This window comes from Harpia harpyja, chromosome Z (genome assembly GCF_026419915.1).
Source record: "Harpia harpyja isolate bHarHar1 chromosome Z, bHarHar1 primary haplotype, whole genome shotgun sequence".
Taxonomy (NCBI): Eukaryota; Metazoa; Chordata; class Aves; order Accipitriformes; family Accipitridae; genus Harpia; species Harpia harpyja.
The window spans coordinates 38,543,993-38,567,494 of record NC_068969.1 but is presented as its reverse complement, the minus strand read 5'-3'; the positions used below and the strand labels follow the sequence as shown (position 1 = coordinate 38,567,494).

At 41.1% G+C, this 23,502-nt stretch overlaps 1 protein-coding gene across 1 annotated transcript in view; it reads right to left on the bottom strand.

Annotated features, from left to right (window-relative positions):
* The window catches only part of SHOC1 (shortage in chiasmata 1), a 56,021-nt gene extending 55,488 nt beyond the window's left edge, over positions 1 to 533 (bottom strand). The window contains exon 1 of the mRNA XM_052775979.1: positions 489 to 533. Within this exon, the coding sequence (XP_052631939.1) occupies positions 489 to 533 (45 nt within the window). The remainder of the gene's footprint in view (positions 1 to 488) is intronic.
* Between the last annotated feature and the right edge of the window lie 22,969 nt (positions 534 to 23,502).

Genomic DNA, 23,502 nt, shown 5'->3' with positions numbered 1-23,502 from the left:
CATTCATTGTTAAGTGTGAAAAAACCCCTGCTCTCCATTAATTTAATCTAAACCATTATAAAAACTCTTCCCCACCATCAGCAGGGAATACAGTCTTGTGTGTCACTATCCTAATACATATTAAAGTAGCTAGAAAATTAGATTCGTTCTCCAAAAAGGTAAGTAATTGAATTTTATGCATTAGAAAGCACAGTGCACTCTCCTAAGAAAGCTCTAAGCAGGGAACTGGCTATAAAACACAATTATAAGTGTAACAGACACTAAAAAAAATGTGATGCTCTTCAGTTTTGGAAAAATTGTACTTAAATTTTTTATGAAAAAACCCTGTAATCACTTCATTATGTTATCCCAGCAAATGCAGTACAACAACCTCACTGAAACAGAATTCCTAAGAAAGTAGTTCTATCTCTTTTTAATGTGCACTCAGTCTTTTCTTCAGTTACTGCCATATTTCTTTCAGAATATTAAGAGAAATAATAAAACTATACCTCATATAAATAATCTGTTGAGAGATACTTTAAAGCTGCAAACATCTTGTTTTGTGATGTTGTCAACAGTTCATTTGTCTAGAAGATAAACAGACTATGGATTAGTTAAATAATTCCTATATCATGCAAAAATGTTGAAAGAGGAGGTTGAAATAAAGGTTCAACAAGAATAACTTCCTAATTTCTGGTAGCGCACGCACCTTGGACTGAATTTCCTATAGAAGAATGCTACCCAAAGCATTCAGTATTATTCCTTTGGAGGGATGTAACAGACTAACTACAGATCACAGACAATTGATTTTTATCCAAAGGAACTGGGACTTTGTTTTTTTTTTTAGCGATGCCTCTTGTTTGTTTCACAGAAAACCTTTCAAACCATTAAGTGCATGTAAGCAAAATAAGCTACCTCCCCTAAGCAATAATTTTGACAATTGAGCTGATTCAATTAGTTTTTATGGATTCTAAATTAGCTTTTAAAGACAGTAGTTCAGCTATCTATCAACTTTTCAATGCCTCATGTATTTATGAGGGCCCTTTTTTCTCTCCTTCAGTTTTACAAGGGAAAAGGTGATTGTATAGGCTAGTTGAGAGCAAGAGGTCCTGCTGGAACACCAGGTTTCTAAATTGATGCTTCTGATGGGAACCAGGAGTGAGATGAAAACTATACAAGGACAGAGATACGGTGCCAGTGCAAAAGAGGATATAGTGTTGCTCAGGTATGCATAATGTAAGAGAATACTTGTTGTTAATTAACATTAGGTAGGAGAGTCAAGGCTAAAGTAAGACAATTCTATTGTGAAATAGAATGTGAAGTGTACAATGTGAATGAAATGTAACCAACATGAATTGTAGGGCCATAAGGGAAACATGTGACGCAAGGCTGTCTTCATATACATACTAGTAGGTATCAATAACATATTAGGCTAAAATTGCCTAGGTAACAGCATTGAAAATACTAAATTTTGGTATGGACGTAACAGAATTGGGACCAATGAGGAAAAAGTAATTTGGGGCTGGTTGTTTACTTGAAAGCAGTCTAGGTGGAGAAAAGAAAGTGCAGGGGAGGTAAAACAGTGGGTTCAGGAAAAGAAAAGAAACAGGGAATAAGGTATAAAATCAGATGGAGAATGAAGTAGAGGGGAACCTTCTGATGGAAGGAGTGCGGGTGGTTGGAGACAGTGGTGAAGCCAACCAGTGGACCATAAACACTGGGGATGGTAAGGAAAACCATTTGGACAACCTGCTCCATCCTGACTCTCCATCAGGTTTATGTCCAACAGACTTGGTGTGGGAGGGTGGAGCAAGAAGGGATGAGTTTGTAAGAAGCACTAGATTTGTACCTTAATACTAACTGCAGGACAGGGAATAGAACTGCAACTTAATAGTATTGATGTGTATCGCTTATTAAGATTTCTTTATAGCAATATAACCATGCATTCATACAAATACTAAGCAATGGAATTGCAACTCTTACTACTAGTTTCCTAAGGGCGTGTCACTTTATCAGTAAACATCAAAACCATCTCAATCAGGTATGTTTCAAGTTTCCAATTTAAAACGGGAAGAGTGGGACTTAGAAACACTGGTCCGTCAGGATACAAGGAAATGCAAGCATACTTAAAATCTTTTAAGTTATTAAGGAGAAACAATACAACTGAAGAAGAACACGATCCTGTTTCATCCTCCAAGAACTCTAGGGAACACCACTTTAAGCAAGTGAAATATGCTGTAGGAGGTACTTCCGGCCGCATCAAATGTTTTTAAATCCGCAGTTTTCAAAATCGCTGAAGAACTGGCAGTGCCTGGGCGGTGACGCATGAACGAAAGGGAGAGCAGTAAAGACATAAGCTAACCTGGCGTCAAGGGCCGCGCCACCTCACGCACCCAGCCCGACCTCCGCCGCCTCACGGCGACCGCAGCTCCGCCGCGACCGGCCCCGCCCCGCCCTCCGCCCGCGCGGGAACTGGAACTCGCGCCTCTGATTGGCTGCCGCCCCTCCCGCCCTTGGCGCCGGAGGCCGCGCGGTCGGTGGGGGGCTCCCGCCCTTTCTGTCGCCGTCGGCCTGCTCTGGCCGCGGCGCGCGGCGGCGGGCCCGCGCGGTGGGCGGGCGCCAGCGGCCCTTAGGCCCCCCCCCACCGCCCCGCCGCGGAGCTGCGAGGGGGCCGCGGGTGAGGGGCCGCCTTCCTCGGGAGTGTGAGCCCCCTCCCTGGCCCCTGAGGGTCCCGGGGCAGCCACGTTACCTCAGGGAGAGGGCTGTTTACTCGGAGCTGCCGCAGGGCAGGCCGCGGAAAGTCGCTGGAAACTGGCCGGGGGTGTTGCGTTATTCTTAAAGAGTGCAGCCTTTGCTTTACAAGCAGCGCTGCCCAAAGGTCAGGAGCAGATAGCACCTAATCTCTATATTTAATAGAAAAATTCTCAGGAGGAGCAGGCAGGAAAACTTACGTGATCTTCAAAGTTGAGCTGAAAATGTTTTTAAAGCAGTAAATGCAGTTAAGTAGCTAGATTTCATCTTCTGTCCACTGGTAGCAGCTTGTATGGGAGAAGAAGCTAAAGAAAGGTAAGGTTAGTTTTTAAAGTCATCCTATCTGAAACTTCGGCTGACCTGCTCTCTGTTACCTTGGGAACAGAAATGGAACGAAGCTAGAATTTAATATCCAGAAATGCTTCTTCATATGCTAGGAAGCATATGACATGTCAGTTTCTACAAATAGCTGTCAACTTTGGGGAAAAGGCTTTTTTTTTTTTTTTTTTTTGCTTTTAATTGGCTGCCTGAATTACTCCCACTGCCCTCAGGCTGCTCTCTGTTGTTGGGTCTCTCAGCAGGCAGTTTAGCATGAAATTTCTGCTGTGGTCTAGGCTCTGACTAATCTGTGGACTAACAGAAATTTCAAGTCTGGTTGTGAGAATGCTCCCTCTTAACCTCCTGACTTTACACATGCAGCTAGGCTCCAGGTGCAGTTCTGCTTGCTGGAATGGCACCTTTTTGCTGTGGCTGGCACCACAAAGCTGTTACATTGCATGTCCTTACGTCCTCCTTTTACCTTAGAAGTGGGTACCCACAGAGGATGCATCAGAAGTGCAGAAATGTTTGGTAATGCTGCAGCAGGTGCATTCAGCCTGTTGCTACAATAGTCTTGGGAGTCTGGAAAACGTGGCTTCTCCAACAACTTGCAGGTTGAGTCCCAGATGAGGATAGATTTCCATGGGGAAAACAAGTTACACTTTTCACTTGGGTTTTAAGAGCTCCATTAGCTTTTGTACATCCCAGTGAGTAAAAAAGTTAAGAGCATATGGACAGATGCTGTCTTTACCACTATGAACTACTATTTTTTTTTTTTTTTAACTGAGAGGATGGGTTAAGCCCAGCATTAGCATAGAGTTTTTCCAAGCACAGGCATATTGCAAATGTTTCCCAGACAATTGTTCCTATGGGAAGTGCAAATGCCAATACTTCATGTTATCTCAGTATTTGTATTTTTAAAATGTTTTCTATTCTGCTCTCTAAGAAGTAGAAGACAAATTGTTGGGCCCAGTAGGCATAATACACAAAACACAGGAACTTCCAATTAAAGTATTTCAGAAGCACTCCTCTCCCGGCTGGAATATGGAAAAATGCATGTTTTTACTCCAAACCAGGAAACAAAATAACAGTATATTATGGGTAATTGAACAGAGTGTTACAGCAGAGAAATGCCCTCTAACAGCAAAGCCTTTGAAGTACCTGGAAAAGGTAAAAGTAATGACAACCACTAGAGCAGATCAAATAACTTCTGCCGCTGCTCCAAGAAACAATGCAGCAACATATAATGTGATTAACAGGATAGAGATATCCTATGCAGATTATGATATCTCTAGTTTTTCTTCATCAGACTGAAAAGTTAATGCGGTACATAGCCCGCAGAAGTAAATTGGCAACAATTCATAGTTGCCTCCATGACTCTTCCTCAGATATCCCTGTAGATCTGGATGTCTGTACATACAACTTTTGAACAGATGCATGGGGATTGTTTGTATGGCTGATAAAAAGCGGTAAGTGTTACATACTAGGTATATTACTGCTGTTATGATTAAGATCATGAATAGAAGAAGCCTTTCCAGCTCACTGCCTGAACCCAGGTGAAGACTTCCTCCATGCAGGATGCCAGTGGGGGCTATTTGAAATCAAAGTTGTAGCTTTGGTGCTCCCTGGGCGAGCACATACTTTCCTCCTAAGACTACTTGCTGCATCTTAGTTGGATTTCTTGTGAGTGAAGCTGAGAATGTTATGGATGAGAATAACATGAATGCCAATTAGCACTGTCTTATCAGTGTAAGGAGTGTGGGGAGAGATGAGATGAAATTTGGCAGCTGCATGTGTTTCTCATCCTCATCTTTTACAGTGGGGCTGCTCTTTAGAATTACCAGAAATGATGGTGAAATACTTGGGTTTAGCCCTGACCAGTGCTATGGAATCTGCTGCTGTGCTGTTTCCTCAACTTTCGTAAAATTTAAACTCCAGAAAGATTTTTTTGAGCATATATTGGAGGGTTGGGCACAAGATGACTATGAATACAGTGGTAATCTTGACTATATCTCATTGTTCTCTAGAAAATAGTCTGTTGGGAGCTGGATCACAGCTGGTCCAATTCACCTTAACTGTATATAAGCTGCACCAACTCATGTTAACTGAGAATTTGGTCTTGTGTCCTTTTTACGTGTCTTTTTTTTTTCCTCATGTAATTTTGTGTTAGTCATAGAAATCAGAACTGAATGTAAAATACTACTAAAGCAAGCAAGCAATAAAGATGTAAAGAAATATTTGTTATTTAGAGAAAAGTATTTTGCTTCATATTGCTTTGAGATCAGAAGAAATTGAAAATGTGTGAAGTTGTGGATTTTTTTTTTTGCTAGAGGAATCAATTCATTTTGTTTCAGAGGACTTATCTCCTTGGATAACACATAGTGGAGTTATGCCTGATTTATTCTCTTAGTATGTGTATTCCTCAAGTGGAAGTTATTCAAAACCTCAACAGAAATGTAAACGGTACAAATATTTTCTGTGTTACTCATTAAGAATTTTTGTAAGTGAACAGATGTTCATTCTATAAGAGTAGAATTTGAAGACAGCACAATGAACTAAGGCATCCAGAAAAACAAGACACAGAGAAAAATGTTAGCTACACAATATAAATACCTAAATGTACCACAGTCATTCATTTGGAAGCATACCTTCCCATGATGTCTTTTACTCAAGTTGCTGCTTTGCATCACTACTGCATTGTAACATGGATTTAAAGAGACATACTTTTCTGCCGCAGCCATTGGTCGAAGGCTGGCAAATTCTGTGAAAGATGCAGTAGTTGCTGAGAGAAAAGTAGGGGGAACCGGAACACACCTACAAAGCGTATCCTTGCGTCATGTGTTTGTACTTCACCTGTGATGCTCAGATACTGAAATGAGAGGAGTTGTAAGAACCTCAACACAATACACTGCTCTTTTATTTGCTTTGTGTGTTACATAAATACGGTTGGCTGTAGAGGCTATTGATGAAGGAGCCTTCTTAGCCTTCCAGATAGCTGCTTAGGTGCTAGAATAAGATGCCTCAGCTCTGTTAGGTGGAAGTGGCAGCTTTGATTTATATGCTTTGCCTTTCTTTTTTACTTGAGGTTTATTTGCAATTAAGTTAAAAGGAGGATAAAACAAGGAATGATCTGTCCTTCTTCACAGAATGCATACTGCACAATCCATGTGAACCAGGTTGTCCTCTCTTATTCTAAGTTCTGTTATTATATGTCTATATGCTAGCTTGTATGTTTAAAGTATTCTACTTTCAAGAACAGAGAGGAGAGGTGTGAAGAGGGTTGACCTTACTAAGTAAGTACTGGATCGTTTGTATTTTAGAGTTAGCGAGGCTCATCCCATTCAGTGTAAAGGCTTAAAGAATGATCCATGGTGACTGGAGAATCCATTGAATTTGGTGGTCTTGTTTGTACAAGGCATTAGTCTCATGTCCCTAATGAAGAAGTGTTTGGCTCTGGAAAGCCACCTTTGTAACTTACTGTCCAAACAAAACCAACAGTGATTTGTAGAATCAAATCTCCTTATTCCTAGAGAGACATTATTATAGAATTGTGCTTCACTGAGGAAATTGGAAGAATTTAATTGATAAACAAGAACTGTGAAGTCTTTGGGTTTTTACAGTCTCAGCTGCTCTAGTTACATCAGCTGTATAATGCACCTCTGAAATTGATGCTTCAATATGAAGAAATATGGCTTGATGAGATTATGTTTATCCCACAAGTAATCATATTCTCTATATTATAATTTGTTATGGCTTGTTAAATTGGCCTTTGTTTTGCAACACTGCTCACATGTCCAGTAGTATTTCAGTGTTTACTTTTTAATAGGTACTTTGAATCAGATAATATCAGGGTTGATCTTACCATGTGTTAGATAATTTTAGGAACTAAGAGACTGCCTTTTGTTAGAACATCTCAACCAGAATTGCCAAATTTCATCCTAATGGTGAGAATAATAACTTTTACATCAAGGTAAAATTCCTGCTTATTGGCATGAAGTCACGTGACATTGGAAAACAACTTCAGGAAGGAGAGAAAGACAAAAATTCCGCTTTCAAACAAGACAGCGAAGACTGCAGAGAAAAGCAAAGATATTAAAGATACCTTGCAGTACGTAACGTGCCACCTCAAGTGAGAACAAATACCAAATGAATTTTTTTTACTTGTGAATCAGAATAATGAGAAAAGCAATAAAACTTTATACTCACTTTCATTTCAGAAAAAAAATAACCAGAAAATACAATTGGTAAGTCTAGAAATGATAAAGGGAGGAAAATAAAACAACTAACTTGATGAATCAGGGCACATAGCTGTTATCTAGTTAGAGTGCATGAAAAATGAAGAAACTTGTGGTCATATTCATTCATCATCAACATTTGTAGAAAAATACATATCCAAGTAAAGCAAATCCTGCAATGCTTGTGGAATAGGAAAGGCTGCTGTGGATGTGATTGTGCTCCACTAGGGGCTGTCATTGTCACACATCTAGGTAAACATCTTCCACTTGCAAGAGCAAAATGTAGGCAGAAGAATCCCACAGGGACTGAAAGAGAAGGGCTTCTGCTCTCCAGGTATCTATCACCCAAGCAAGGGATCTTCCTATTGGCCTAGAGAAACAGCTCCTCTGTCAGAACAGAGGAAGCTCAAAAGGGGAATTGCCTTTAGTGATAGCCACTGAAATAAAAGTGCAATGCTTTCATGAAATTTTGATGTATTTTCTTTGCTGTTTGATTTACTTGCTTCCAAAGGAAAAAGAAATGGAATTTATTGACAACTAAATTATTATGCTGCAACAGAAACATTGTGAACTTAAACATTTTTGTTTAACAGTTCCTGAATACTGCAAATTATCATGTCATCTTTGAAAAACCATGTATGTAGGGTATGTGGTTGTTCACATGTAACACTAAAGATTTTTGCATTGTTTTGGCAAACACTGTTTGTTGAGGAGGTAGCGTCATGTAATATTTTTACATAATTCTTTTTTGGTATGAAAAATACTTCTGTCACATGTCTCAACTAAGCCCTAAAAGAAGTTCACATAATTGAGTAATACCATTGTAATATTAAAAATGCTTTTTGAAGTACATTTGCAAACCTCATCTCAAACTAAACAAAGCAGGCATCAGAGTGACAGTAGAAGATGACTCCAGTCCTGGGCCGTTTGCATGGTTGAGGAGACCCATTTAAAAGTGACCCAGTTAAGACATACTAGCCCCAGACATCCCTGGAGACACATAAAATCTTTAGCAAGATGATAGAAGAGTTTTTATTCCATTGATTTCTTTAAGACTGCAGTTCTATTATGGTTCATTTTACAAATTGGACTAAGACATTCTGTGGCATGATAATGAAGTATTACAGAATGCTGCAGGTATGCTAGCTTTAGAACCTTGGTGAAAGCATAAAGCACTACCTCAGAAAACATTTACATTTTGGCTAACTGAGACTTAGTCTTTGAGAATGGTTTCAGTGAAAACCACAAGGCAAAAGAGCTGGATTTATTTCAGTGTTTCTCAGTGAAATCATGTGGGAGGGGCAGATTAAACTTTTAAAAATCACAGATAAGGATGGTTATTGATGAAATGTTTCAGTTTTTTGACTAGTCTAACTAATGAAACACTAAACAAGACATCATCAACAGATCCGGTGATGCGTCTCCCAAGGGTCAAACATGACCTTATAAACTGATGTTCTCTCTCGCTGAGACTAATTTCTGTTTCATAGGCTTTTAATGCATCTCTTGTCTTTTGAGGTGTGTTACCTGTGATACATATTTCTATGCACTGCCTTCACTGCTTTTGTTTCCAGCCAAGTTTAATTTAATTCTCCTGCCATATACATATAGTACTTACTGGGTGTATTATCAATTTTAATCTTAGAACTGAAGGGCATTTCTGAAGTGTATGTTGTTACTGTAAAGACATTGGTGTGAAAATTGTGATTGTTTTGCAGTTTCCTCATGATGGCTCATGGGCCACTGGTTTCTCTTCAGATTTATGGAGCTGGCATGGGTACAGTTCTTAATGTGACAGCTTGCAAGGGTACTATAAACCTTAGAAAAGGAAGGCATTGAGTGGTAGGATGCATATAGTCTTAGAAAAGAGCTTAGCCTTAATTTACAGGATTGTTTTCTCTTGGGACTCCACAGGCACCCAAACCGGGAGCATTCCTGCACTGGAGATGCCGCAGAAGCCTCAGCATCTCAGGCAGGTAATATGAGCATTCCCAGCCTTGTTGTTATAAATGTTGGGTGGGCTCTTCGCTTTCATGTTTGAAAAGATTTTCACCATAGCATTCCTCTTATAATCATCCAGTTCAAAACTATGGACAATAGAGGGAGAAAAAATTCAAACCAGCAATTTACAAGGACTCAATGCAATACTATCTTCTTTTGAAGTGCACAAATTTAATTTTAAAATCTGAAAGTCTTGCAGCCATATCCCAGCCAAAATATCAGTTGCCATAAAACTTTCTTTAGAATTGCTCACTACCATCCCAAACTGCTTGTGTGGTAGGATATGCTGTGACTAATACAGCAGATGTTTTTTGCTGATCTTCCCCTTCTGTCCAGTTTGGAAGTCTGATAGAAAACAAGTTTCCAGTCAGTCAGAAACCAAGCTAGGCTGAAGTATTCATTGCTACGAGAGCAATTACAATGGCAATTCTTTCTATTCACATTTCTTAGTTCGTTTGTCCCAGACATGGAGATTTCTAACATGGTGAGGGGTAATCTTAACCATGGTACCATTCATTTTAGTGTCTGAAGCATATCAACACCTTGTATGTTTTCAGTGGCTTAAAAAGAGATGCAGTGTCGTCATTGTTACTATGTTTTCTACTGACTGCTTACTTCAGTATGTATTATTTGATAAGACATTTTATTAACTTCAGGCAGGATTGTGGTGACTAAGAACAAGAGACAAGCATTCTTCTGAGGGGAAAAAAAGTCGTTTTTCTGTCATAGCTGTATAAATCAGGAAGAAAAAGGAAGAAACCCAGGATACCTTTTCATTTGCTTGTCTGCAACAACTGCAGCAATATCTGATGAATCAAACAATGCCATGGACACTTAATTTTGGTGATGTGAGTCTAAATCTGAAGACAAAGCAGCAGAACAGCAATGACAAGCCCCTTCTGTGCTGCAAAGGTAGGAAGGTTACCAAAGTCTGGACCTTCCAGTGGTCATCATGTGTTTTTAATCACAAGGGAGGCACATACATTGTTTAATTCCAGGTATTTAGAGTCAGGCTCCCTGTATAGTCAATGATAGAGGTACTCTATTTCAGGGCTCTGGGGAGCACTCAGACTGGGGGAGGGGTGTTTGTCTTCCCCTTAGCTATCAAACCTATCTCCTAACTCAGGCGTGCGCAAAGTGTAAATTTAGATGGATTACTACCAGCAGTTCTGGGTTGCATTTCTGGCCTAGAAATGCCATTCTGCAGTGAGTATCTGCCATTAGAAACAGCATCAGTTCAACATCCATGTCTGCCTGGTTGTGTTGGGTTGCTGCTGTCATGCTGCCATCCCTGTCTATGCTGTCTTCAAAGCAGCCTTTGAAACTTTTGCCAGGATCTGTTAGGCAACAGTTCCCATAGAGACATGAAGCTGAAGTACTGTCCTCCATTAAATAGTACAGCTCTCAGTCCTGGTCATTAGACTACCTGCCCTCAGTGGATAGTAACACAAACCATCTCTGCCTCTGGATCATTGCTGGGAAACACTTCATATATTTAACATTTACTTCAGTAGGCTCAACAGCAGCTTGCTCCACTGTGATGTGTGAGTGGAGGATTCACGATGCAGGACTGTGCGACACCTGCACCATAGAATCATAGAATGGTTTGGGTCAGAAGGGACCTTTGAAGATCATCTAGTCCAACCCCCCTGCCATGGACAAGGACATCTTTCACTAGATCAGGTTGCTCAAAGCCCCATCCAATCCGGCCTTGAACACTTGCAGTGATGGGGCATCTGCAACTTCTGAAAGACAGCTTGTCTTTCACCCAAGCTGCCAGTAGGACCAGTGGAAAGGTGAAGGGTGGAAAAGTGAAAGGGGGCAACATACTAACAGCAGCGTGGCTGAAGAGGTGCAGGGAACACTCTGCTATGCATGTGCATAGGGCACACTAGGTCAGGTAGCCAATGCCACAGGAGGAAAGCAAGGACTATATTTTGTGGTTTTATAAAATTTGCAAATTATAGTAACATTACAATACTGTGAAATAGAGAGGTCCAAACTCAGGGAAGACATCTGCAATGTCCTTAGGGATGAACCAAATCTAAAGGGAATTGTCTGAAAGTAGATACTGCATCTAGGTGAAGGAAACCAAAGAGAAAACTGCAGAAGGAAGAAGGCGAACACAATGTCTGCATGCGTTATCAGGTGGTAGTTAATACAATCTGTGTTCTCTTTAATGCAGACACTTTTCCAGGTCTTGGTGTGGTTATTACACCAACTAAGACTCTTAGGCATTCTTTCATACACATTTCCTGCACTTGCTAACTATTGGTAGTGCTTGCTACTTTCTGTGAGCGTATTTGATGACTGATCTGAGGCATTGACATTTGTTTTTCTCCTGCATATTCAGAGTTATGAAAAGTTAGATATTAATGAAATCTTTAACAGAAATGGCAACAGTCAGGCTATTCATAATACTGACCTGTGGTTACTTATTAGCTGCAGTTTTTTGTTCTCTTGGCTTCAGGTGATATCTGTAAATAGCTTGAATAGTTCTCTTCATGATAGGTCTATGACTGAATAAAACTGCTCTACCATCTTGGGCAGCCAACCTCAGGTGTCTTGGGAGCTGGGTATGGAGAAGCTATGTGCTTCAGCACTGGCCACAATATTAATTGCTGATGTGGCCAGGTTTTTTCATGAATAGCAAAATAACAAGTTTTGAATAATACAGCTGAAAAGATCATTTGTTAAGTCAAATTATTTGTGATGTATTTATAGACTGGGGTAGCAAATGGGATGCTAAGGCAAATCTGTGAGGCACATGCAAGTTATCAACTATTGCATTCTAATGTAAAAGCTTAGTAAAAATCTGTTTGCTTTGTTTGCATATGAAGCTTTTTTACTTTTGAGGCTTACATATGGGTTTAAATATGGACAACTTTTCTAACTGAACATTTTTGCACATAAAATGAAGAATAACTGTGTAATAAAGACACAGTAATATGATTTTCATTTCTAAACATCTAGACCAGCTAATGTTGAGTATTTTGTCACAATAGCACTTCAGTTATACCTGGCAAGCTACATTCACCAGGACAGAAAACTGTAACAGAAATGAGGACATGCTGACAGTGGTGGGAAGCGTTATACCTCATGAGGTGAGGTTTTTGTAAGTCTCCTGAACACGGAGAATACCTTGTTACAGCCTGCTCTAAGTGGCTTGAATGAGATGTGCACTAAATTATAGAAAAGAGAAAGTAATTTTTTCCTTGCAGGAACTAAACGAAAATATTTCTTGTGTTAGGGTAAAAAGAAGCGCAGGTGTATCTAGACAGCGTCTGACATTCTGGGCTTTTATAATTATGGTTGAGTAGTTTCCCATGATAGGTGGAGTTGTCAGACACTTTTGACAGTTCCTCTGGATGCTTCCTTATTACAGTCAGACTCAACATCTTCTGGTCTGAGCTGAAATGAAGCCAAGTGGTTGACATTCTGCAGCGTGCTGGGTTTGACAGGTAATAGCATCATCCAGCTCTGAAGACCTGGAAGCCAGATAACTGCCAGTTTCACAACAAGACTGATAGTTCAGATATCATCTCAGAAGTTTCTACTGTGGTTAGGAATGACTTACAAATGGGAGAGCAGGGGGACTAGTTTGAGCATTGAGTAATCCCATCTCTGCTGGAATGATGGCTTTCTGTTGTCTGTCAAGCCCTTCAGACAATAATGAGAAAAAAACACAGAATGAGAATGCTCTTTCCCTCTGCCAAGGGAGTTAGCAGCCCCCTGTGGTCATTACGATGGACGGCCTTGTACAAATACAGCAAAGCTGTAAGGAAATGAGGGAAGCATTTGGCTCAGGAGAATATGATATCCTGAAAACTCACTTCTAAAGAAAAAAGCAGTCAGAAGTTTGGAAACACTGATGCTCTTGACAAACAGAGGCAGGAAGAGACTGGGTGTGGGCTTTGACATTTGGGTGGACGTTGTGTACTGAGAGGCTTCTTCAGTTGCATGACCACATCTAGTGCTATCCATCTGGCTAGAAAAGGTATTCAAAAGATCTCCCTGTGGTCATTGCAGACTTTGAACCTGATCGTCTGTGGGATCACCTGTTCCTAGCTGGAGAGTCTGAGGAACAGAGCAATTGCCATGTGAAATCCTTTGTATCTGGGGTAAGTGTCCAAGTCCATAATACTGTGGGCAGTAAGCAGGGAGTGACATCATGATCTCAGGAGGACTAACAGCTGGTGGTGAATTCCTTTTTTATAGGCTTAACTGTGCAGTAAACACTTCCAGAATGACTGTACTTCCATTTGAGTAGTGGGGTCATTTTTCAGTTGACAGAAAGTCAGCAGGAGAGAGCAGCTTCAGTTAGTACGCTCTATCTGTAACTCCCACTAATACTCCTAACTCCTGTCCTGGGCCTGCTTAGTCCACAACAACTCATACTATCACACTTTTTTTTCCCAAGAAGGCCTAAAAAGCCAAGCCCATAAAGGAATAAGGTTAAAAAAATCAAACACCCTTTCCCTAACCTCAAGATCAGAAAGCTACCAAGGCTGGACCCTCACGGCATGCCAAATAATCTCATTCTGACATCCATTTCCTGGCATCTATCCATTTTCATTTGTCATGTTTCATTTCCCTGCAATGCCACACAATGGTAAATTAGAAAATTAGTAAGTTATTTGAATGAGAAAGCTTCTTACAGTGCATGATTTGTAATGTACAGGCATAAGAATGATACAGTCATGCAAGAAGTGCTTTGCATAACACAGGTTACATTACACCTCCAGAGCATAATTGCATGTTCCATCAGTACTGCAGGGAGGGCAGGTGCATACTTAGAAGACTCTTTGCCACGTTTGTCTTCTGCAATGTTGATATGTCATGTCATGCTCTTGGTGTCTCACTCGCAGGATCTGTCAGAAGTTTCGAGACTGTCACAATTCCCATGTAACCAATATAACATTGGCTATGGCTTTTGTATGACTTAAGAAAATTACGGGAAGGTTTTCATGATGTGTGTTTTGTGGCCTAAGAAGAAGTCCAGCTGAAGTTTCAGTGCAGTCAGCTCTCCCTACTATCTGCTGAGCACAGTGACAAGAGCAGAGAATTACCATTGGAGAGAACTCTTAAAGATCAAAAGCACAGCAATCAATTTTCTATGCAAAGAAGCAAACCTAACAATGCTTAATTTGTATTTTCATAAACTAAGCAGAGAGAAGCAAGGTAAAACACCACGTAGAGATGTTTCTGATATGTTCACACCTCTTATGAGTTTATCTAAAGTGAATTAAAGAAGAAAGAACAGGTCTCATACTTTGATTGAAAGGAAAAAAAAAAAGTCAGGCTGTGTGCAGTAAGCTACATCTCTGCCTGTGTCCTGTTTTGTAATGCAGTATTTGGAAGCTGTGGTGTTCTTTTTAGGAATGAGACCCTCAGCTGCGAAAGCTTTGTTATTCATTAACACCAGACAGCTAAGGAAATTTCCTTGTTAGTATGTGCCATGAATTGAAAATGGGCAATGCCACAGCTTCAAACAGAGTTTTAAAAAGTATTTTGTTTATTTTTCTTTTGGTTTATCCTCATTTACACTATAATAATCAACTACTTAACTTTTGCTTGAAGCAAAAAATCTTCATCTTTTTTTTTCTTCAAGCTTGTCCTGTAAGAAGGCAGGTATTAAAGTGAGCCGACAGGCTCTTTCTGTTCTTTTGGGGTGGATTGGTACACCCTTGAAATATGTATCATGCAAAATGTCTTTTGGGATGTTGAACACTTCCTAAAAGCTCCAGGGCAAGGTTAAGGCAACGAAGTAATCCACTTTAGAATTTTTTTGGCAAGCAACCAGAAGCAAAGAAGCAACTCAGAGCTCTAAGATTACTTGAAATTTGTGGCAGCTATGTTGTCCCCAAGATTTAGACACCCTCTGACAAAATTACACTCTCTCCTTTATATTAATTTGCATATGTTAACTTATATAAGTATGCTCTATATGTTAAATTACTATATACTATTTACATGCACTCCTGATTTTTTTTTTTAGTCTCAACTAAAATTTATTTACAGGCAAAAAATAGAGTTTTGGCCAGGGAACACAGAGTCTTTGTTTCTGCTGGGAAAAATCAAACCAGCAAAGACTTTCTTCAGTATGACAGTCATTTTCTGTGTGTAGTTATGTCCATGACTGCAGCTGATGTTAGAGACATCACAGAGGGCAAAGACAGGAATCACCCTTAAAAATAGCAGCTACTCCATTCTCTGATCTTCCTGTGATATTTCATTGTGTTTGGTCCAGTCTTACATTATTCAAGCAATTTGTCTTGTTTTCCTAAGATGGACATCCTTACTGTGACTGATACTTATTATGGTGGTTAGGAGATACCAGTGCAAACCATTATGCTGCATGGGGCACATACACTTAATAAGAGAGTGAGCCTTGGCTCCAAATGTGCTTATAAGCAAATCAGGTTTTTCTTAGTCAGACTCAGTATTACATACTAAAGTATTTACACAGTAGGAGCTGTTTGGAAGAGAGAAGCATGTTTAATATTACAAAACTCTTCGTGTTGCTGACTGAGCTCGTGGTGATTTATGCTGTACACTCACCTTTCACCTAATTTTCACATCCACAGAACAGTATTGAGATCCTGTGTCTTGAGATGGCACTTTTACATGGCTGGAAGATTTATCACAATGCAGGACAAAGACAAGCCAACTTTGTTTGCCTTGCCCTGCCAAAATCTGCTCCTGCTCAGTGCTTAGCTATGTGAAACTTGGTGACCAGAAGCTCCACCTCTGTTTTTGTGACTAGTTCTGCATTATTTTATTATTGTCACTTAAATGAACAGATAAAGGAAAGAACCCATCCTGAAGAGCCTGCAGTTTAGGTTGAATGTGATCTAAAAAGGTGACACTATACAAGGAAATGGAAATAGGAGGGAGGATTCCTAGTAAAAGGTAATAGGCTTCTTGCATATATTAAGCCTATTAGTATTTTTAATAGAATACTGTTTGTGTGGATGCACATTGTGTCTTTCTAATTCATGCTGAATGGCACTGCAATCCAAGAGCAGTCTTACTGGAAACCTTTGATCAGGAGTTAGAAGGAGTCTGGCTAGTCTTGGGAATGTGTCCAGCAGGGAGCTGTTTTGATGTTGAGGAGGCATTGTCTCAATCAGGAAGATTGGTTTTAGATGATTTGACAGACAAAACAGAGAAACAAAAGTAATCAGTGAATCTGAAATCCCCATCTATGAGGTCCCCATCTATGATATTAAAGCACGGATGATACATCTTTGAAAGAACAGTCACCACAAGAAATGACCAGAAAAGTCAGAATGCTACACAGAAGACCACAGGAATTGGTATCAAGGACTCTAAGGCTGAGGGGGCTTTTTCTGACATTGCAGCAGAGTTAAATCTCTAGTAACCAATAATCCTGAGGAAATACAGCCAAAAGCCTCCCAAAGACACTTCTACCACAATAAATCCATAGGAATGATTCCAGTTGTGAATCCACTCTCAGTACATTGGCAAAGACAGCCACAGAGGATGAAAAGTCTTAAAGGAATTTTTGGGCTCAAGGATATGGTTTTTTTTACACACAGAAGTCTTAGACTGTTTAACATAAAAGCATTCACAGAGTCATTCAGGTTGGAAGTGACCTTGGGAGGACACTAGCCCAACCTCCCGCCCAAGCAGGGTCATCTGCGAGATCAGACCAGGTTACTCAGGGTTTTGTCCAGTTGGTGTTCAAGAACATCTAATGACAGAGATGGCACAGTCTCTCTGGGAAGCCTGCTCCACTGCCTGGCTGCCCCTGTGGGGAAAAATTCGTTCTTATCTCCAGCCTGAACCTTTTTAGTTTCAGCTTATGCCTGTTAATTCTCACCCTCCTGCCAGGCACCACTGTGAAAAGCCTGTCCCTGTACTCTCCATCCCCTCCCCATAGGTGCTGGGGTGCTGCTTAGGTGCCTCAAAGCCATCTCTGTTGCAAAGCTGATCTCTGCTCACACTGCTGCAGGTGCTGCTGGCCCCCATTGCTGATCAGATGCGGGGCTGGCCCATGCTCAGCTGGCTGCCTACCAGGGCCTGGGACCTTCTCCCCAGCACTGACCCCGGCCCCACTGGCAGTGCTGCTGGGACTCTGCCTGCCCACGGCAGGGCTGCACATTTCTCCTGCCCCAAGTGCATGGGGGCCCTATCGGACCCTTTCTCCTGCCTATCCAGGTCCCTCTTCATGGCAGCCCTGTCCTCACACATTACTGACTGGTCTTTGCAATGTGGTGTTATCTGCTAACTTGATGAAACTGCACCCTGTCACCTTATCACCTCATCAGTGATACAGATCTTAAACAGGACAGGTCCCAGTACAGACACCTGTGGACCCTACTTGTTACCAGCCTCAGGGCAGAGTGTGCCTCATTATCCACCAGGTATTTACCCATTTGGTTGTCTGCCCACCCAGGCTGTAATATCCCAGCGTGGATTGAAGAGTATTGTGGAAATAGCGTTGTAAGCATTGCTAAAGTCGAGGTAAATGACATCCACTACTCTCCCCTCATCCTCAGTTCCAGTCATTTTATCACAGAAGATACCCAGCTGGTCATGCATGATTTGCCCTGGACAGTCCATGCTGACTGTCCACAGTCACTCCTTCTTCTCCTTCATGTGCCCAGAAAAGTGCTTCAAGAGGACTTGCTCCAGCCTCAGGGAGGTTGACAGCCCTGTGATTCCCTGGTGTGTCCTTTCGATCTTTCCTGAAGATAGGTGAAGATAGGTTTCCTTTTCTTCAGTTGTTAGGGACCTTTCAAACATTTAAGCAGCTTTGCAAGGACATTGGTCATTACTCTTCAATGCAGCCCATTGGGTCTTACGTGCTGAGTATTTACAATCTCAGGCTGGGATTTTGGGCAGGTATTAATATGACTGTCAAGCAAATAGTCCTGTATCTAAGGCAGTGTATCCTCCTCAGTTGAACAGATCTTACAATGTAGCTGTATGATAAATCTTATTTTGCACCAGGTCTTTTTCATGCAGAAGTGACAGTCATTATTTGACCCTCACTTATAAATAGTCCACCACATGTTGACAGCGTGACTTTTCAGACCAGTGTATAAGAGGAGGTGTCCAAAGAGCAGTCTACAGAGCAACGTAGACACACTGTGTTTCACCTGTAAGAGAAAGTCAGCAGCTGTGTGGGGTATGTGTACTGTCAGCATAGCTGAAGTAGTCAGTGAAGTTCTGTCACGGACTGTACATATACACCATGACTATGGCTGTGCAGGTTACTTCCCCAGGTCTCTGATCTCAAAGGACTATAAAGAGTGCCTATAAAGATGAAGGATTACAGAAGTCACCATGAAAAACAGATGACTGGATTTGTGCTTAGTCTTTTCTTCATTGAATCATTTCCTCCACTGCTGTAGGAGAGCAAAGCTGGAAGGGAAGAGGGAAGAACTCAACTTTCCTGCTAAGACTGGGCTGCAAAGGGCATTTGTCTTGCAGTTGCAGCAGATGCACTGTGCAGCCTCAGACCTCTTTGGGGGTAATATTGCTGGACAGCCATCAGTAGGGCTTGTCCTGTGGATGAACGTGGTAAGGTTCTGGGGTGGTAGAACAGTCCCACTGAGCCAAGACAGCTGGAGATTAATGGCCTGGAAAATTCAGAGGGTGAAACTGGCTGACTGTCTTAATGCCTGCAAGGACTGTCATCCCAGCTGCTGCTGCTGCTAGTGAGCAGCACACAAAAGGAGGCTCAGCGTGGCTGGCTGTGAGAACACACATGCATGCAGCTGCATGGGGCAGCTGTTTTCTACATGTTACTAAATCCTGGGAATATCTTAGAAACTGTGGCAACCCTCACTAAGCCTTGTAGCACACAACTTTATTTTAAGTCCATTCATAACTTCATTTTAAGTTCTAATTCATAACTAACATGAAAGCTTGTTAGGTATTCCGGCATCTTCCTTCCTAGGAAATTTTGGACACATTGTATTAGTTCTTTATTATTATATATCATATAATTTTATTAGATATTTTATTAGACATTGTATGCCTACATAGGGATCTGTGTCTGTTTTATATGCATTACATTAAAGGCAGAATAATTTGCAAAGTCCTTTTGATACCTCAACTTAAAAAAAGATGCACCATACAGGACTTCTTTCTGTTTTTCCTATGGGATTATCTCACTGAATGTTACGAATGTCATTTGCAGCTCTAAGGCTGAGAAGGTGGGCTTTGTGCAGGAAAGTTTAATACCATGAGAAAAAAGCTTCTCTCACAGACTTGGAGGCCACCACTGGTATGCCCTGTTGCCCTCACAATAGATGAGATTCTAATGGAGAAGCCACTGCCACCAACCAGGGTGGCTTGCATGGGCACCAATGCAAGCCTGGACTCCTTTCTTCATCTGTTCTCACTATGCAGTGAAGCCACACTGGCCTTGCAAGGGAATTTCTTAGATGACATATGCCCAGATGATCCAACAGATTATTTATCTTCCAGCTGCAAAAGAAGTATAAAGCCAGCTGGTCCTTCCAGTCAAACTTTAGAAAAATCATTCCAGATTGTAAATCTGCTGGTGAGATTGACAGATTATTTGAACATCCAAGAATAGACGTCTTGGCATCACTCCTGCCCAGTGCTCTCAACCATCTGATGTCTCTTCTCCAGCTGTGGCGATTGTCTAGCACATCAGATAATGACTGAAAAGAAAAATCCATAATATGTGCAGCTGAATACACTGTTCTCAGAAAAACAAAATCATTCCAGGTTTTTGGCAGTGTGACTGCACGAACTTTGCAGAGCAACAAATGCTGTGGGTACACTAAGGTGTCTCCCCTGACAGCTGTCCCTAAAGGCCTTAGGAAAGAGGTGAAGGAGACAATATGAAGATTCCCAGGAACAATATTTCAGACTGATAGTGAAATAACAGTTTTATAAAACTGCTGTTTCTAGCGCTCTGTTTCCATAGTTACATAGAACAGACACCAGTGTCAAGGGACCAACAGTACCAGAAGAACCACTTGCTGGAAGTCAAAACTAATCAAATTCAGGCTGGAAGTAAGGCATGAATTTTTAACAATGAAACCAATTAATCACTGGAAATCACACTTACCAGGGATTCTTCATCTCCTCCAAGATTAGAGATATGCTGAAAAGAAGTGCAGAAAAGCTCAAGCAGAAGGTACAGGCTTGATGCAGAAGTTGCTAAGTAAGTTTCTCTGAATTTACAGGAATTCAGTTTCTGCCCTGTCTGACCTCAGAAGCTCTGTGCCAGCAGAGCAAACACTCAGCAAAACACTTCCTCTGTATCACATAGTTGCTTTTAAAGATGTTACCCTCAGATCAAACCCAGACCAATTAAACCAGTACTTGCTGGTTTACATGCATCTAGGCTAATGGTGATACTTTCTGATATCTGAGATAGGGCACTGCTGTCATGATTGTGGGGGGTAAACACTGCACAACTGGGACCCACTGCAAGAGTCAAGTGGGTGAGATGAGTCGGTTTAGGAAGACAAACAAGGATAAAAATATTCACTTATTTATTTGGTAGGGCTGGTTTTGTGTCAGTTTAGCTCTGTGATCAGTCTGGTCAAACAAGCACCAATAGTGGCAAAAGAGGAGCAGCAAGCACAGAAGAGGGGAGAGAGGAGCAGGGCAGCTGGATAATTTAACTACTGTCTTCAGCAGCAGCCCCAAATTAGAGTAATTCACCTGTACCGTACCCTAATCCTGGGAGCTGTTTTTCCTTAAGCTGACAAGGTGGCCACTTGAATGCACTTCCTCTTTTCTTGCAGCAAAGATAAGTAAGCGCTGATGTTATTTTTGTTAGTATTTATTGGTTGTATTGTGTAGGTGCCTCACAGGCCATCCTGTGTGGGTGGCCACACCCCACCCCGGGATTACCCCCCACACATTATTGGAGTTGCTTATAATAGAATTAATGGCTGGTGAGTCCCACCCCTTAATTCTGACAAGGTGAAACGTATGTAAGGCTTGCGAAATCACATGGCATTCAGACACTACAATGACAGGGCAAAGTGTAAACACATAAACAGATAGGGAGATCAGATTTGCTTCTGAAATTATCTGAGTCTCAAATAAGCCCTCTCAGATAGGAAAAAATGGTTGATCCTTAACCCAGATGATTTCTTAAGCCCCCAGACAGCTGTGTGGCAGAACCTAGGGCTGTGGGAGAGCCATGAGTGATGAGCAGCAGGGCAGGAGGAACAGGGAGGCAGGAGCTTCTCAGGTGAGCTTCATCACTGAAGTAAATGTAGCGCTGAGTCATCCCCCTTTTTTTGTGATGAGAAAATAGCAGAAGATACTTAATTGTAGGACATGCTATCCGAGTATTACCACTGTTTAAATGACTATATAATGCATCACAACTGAATACAATGCTTCAAATACTGCAGCTACAGAAAGATAGACTTGATGGGTGTGTGCTTTCCCAGTGTGCAGTACTGTCAGTTGGTACATCATCTAGTTTTTCTGACTTTCCATTATCCTACCAGCTTTACTGTCTTGTTTTCTTACACAAGAAATGTCGTCCCCTGAGTATGTAGGAAAGTATGTATATCTCAGCTATTTTATTTTGTAGTTCAGAGTAAGGGACTGCCTCTTCCCTTTTGGTATCTGTTTTAATGTATTTCCCATAGCTGTCTTTCTGCTTTCAGTGTATATCAGCTCTGATCATTCTCTGTTGGAACCAATTCTCTATTTGAATAAAGTGTCTGTTCCTAGACACGTCTGCAAATGTGAAAGTCTGGTGTAAACTGCTAAATATGGTACATATATTTTCTTCATACCCACTAAAGAATTGAATCTTCAAGTCAGGATATTTTTGATCACCATATAGGGCTATACATTAGTGCTGCAGAGGTCTGTAGGGTTATTTCACATATAAGGGCTGATTTTTTCCTAGTTGGGAAGGGAATTGAGAGGTGGCTTTAAAAGACACTGACTTTGGTAACAACATCTGCTGATGCAGACCTCAGCTCCAAGACTTAACACACAGTTTGCTTCCTCCCTGTGAAGCTATGGAATTAGTCCGTTAGGTGTTAATCCTGGTGAGCCCTGTGGCACAGCATCATCCTAAGAGAGTAGCTTTGATTTCTTTTTTTTTTTTTTTAAGTTATATGTAGTTAACTACTTCAATAGATATGTATCAAAGCCCCCAGACCTGTACATGGCACAATTGCCCCAGTCCTGGTTGGACCCCCATCCTAAGAGTACATCCCAGCCCTTCCCTTGTGCCAGCTCTGGCATCTGTTGGACCCTTTGCTGAGGGAGGAAACTTGCAGCCCCAGAAAGGACAGCCAGCAGTTGGCTCTCCTTACACTGCCACAACAGTGTTACTTTCTGATGCAGTTTCTTCTTTTGGCTGAAGCTGCCACCAAGAAGGGAATTCTTTCTCTCCTTCTTCCTCTTAATCTGGGTTCTTTGCGCTAGTTGTCATGTAACCAAAAGCATAAACAAACCCAAGACTGGTTTTCCATCTCATCAGTGAGTGGTTAAAGAAGCACTGCCAACGCAAAGAGAGAGAGGACTATGAATGTCTGTTTGTGTGTGTGCCTGCTTTCTTGAAGAGAGTTTAAGCCACTGCGTCCAGAGCTCTTGGTGGATGAAGTGTCTGCTTGAGATGTTAGAGGAACTTCAGTGCTATTTGACATACTCACTACCAAAGAGTCTTCCTTCTGCTTTGCAGGAGAGCGCTCCTGTCTATATGAAGAATTTGCAAACATGCCAAGAATCTCTGCTTGTGTTTTTTCCTATTTAGTGATGCCTGTGACCAATTATGCTGGGCCTCTTTTTATCAGGATGGATTGAGTTATATTACAGGACAGCATTAGCAACTTCTGTCAGGGAGGTAAGTGGTTATAGCTATTTTAGTAAAAGAAACATTGGGTGAGCAAAGTTTTATGAATGTGCGTGTAGGAAGAAATGGAGGAATTAATATTCTGAAAGGATATCTGTTAATTGTTTCCATGTAGTATGTATAGTGGCATATGCTTAAAATATTTCTATATTATACTTGAAATATTTCTATACTATACTTGAAATATTTCAGTAAGCAAAAATGAAAAAAATATAAATCCTGGACTTAGATGAGATGAGAGTTTCTCGCACATTTTCCAAGAGCAATGTTACATTAATTGCCATACACTTTGAATAAAGGGAGGAGAAAAATTATTACAGAACAGCTACAATTTGGGAAACAGCTTCAGCTATGCTAAAAATAATGTAAGTG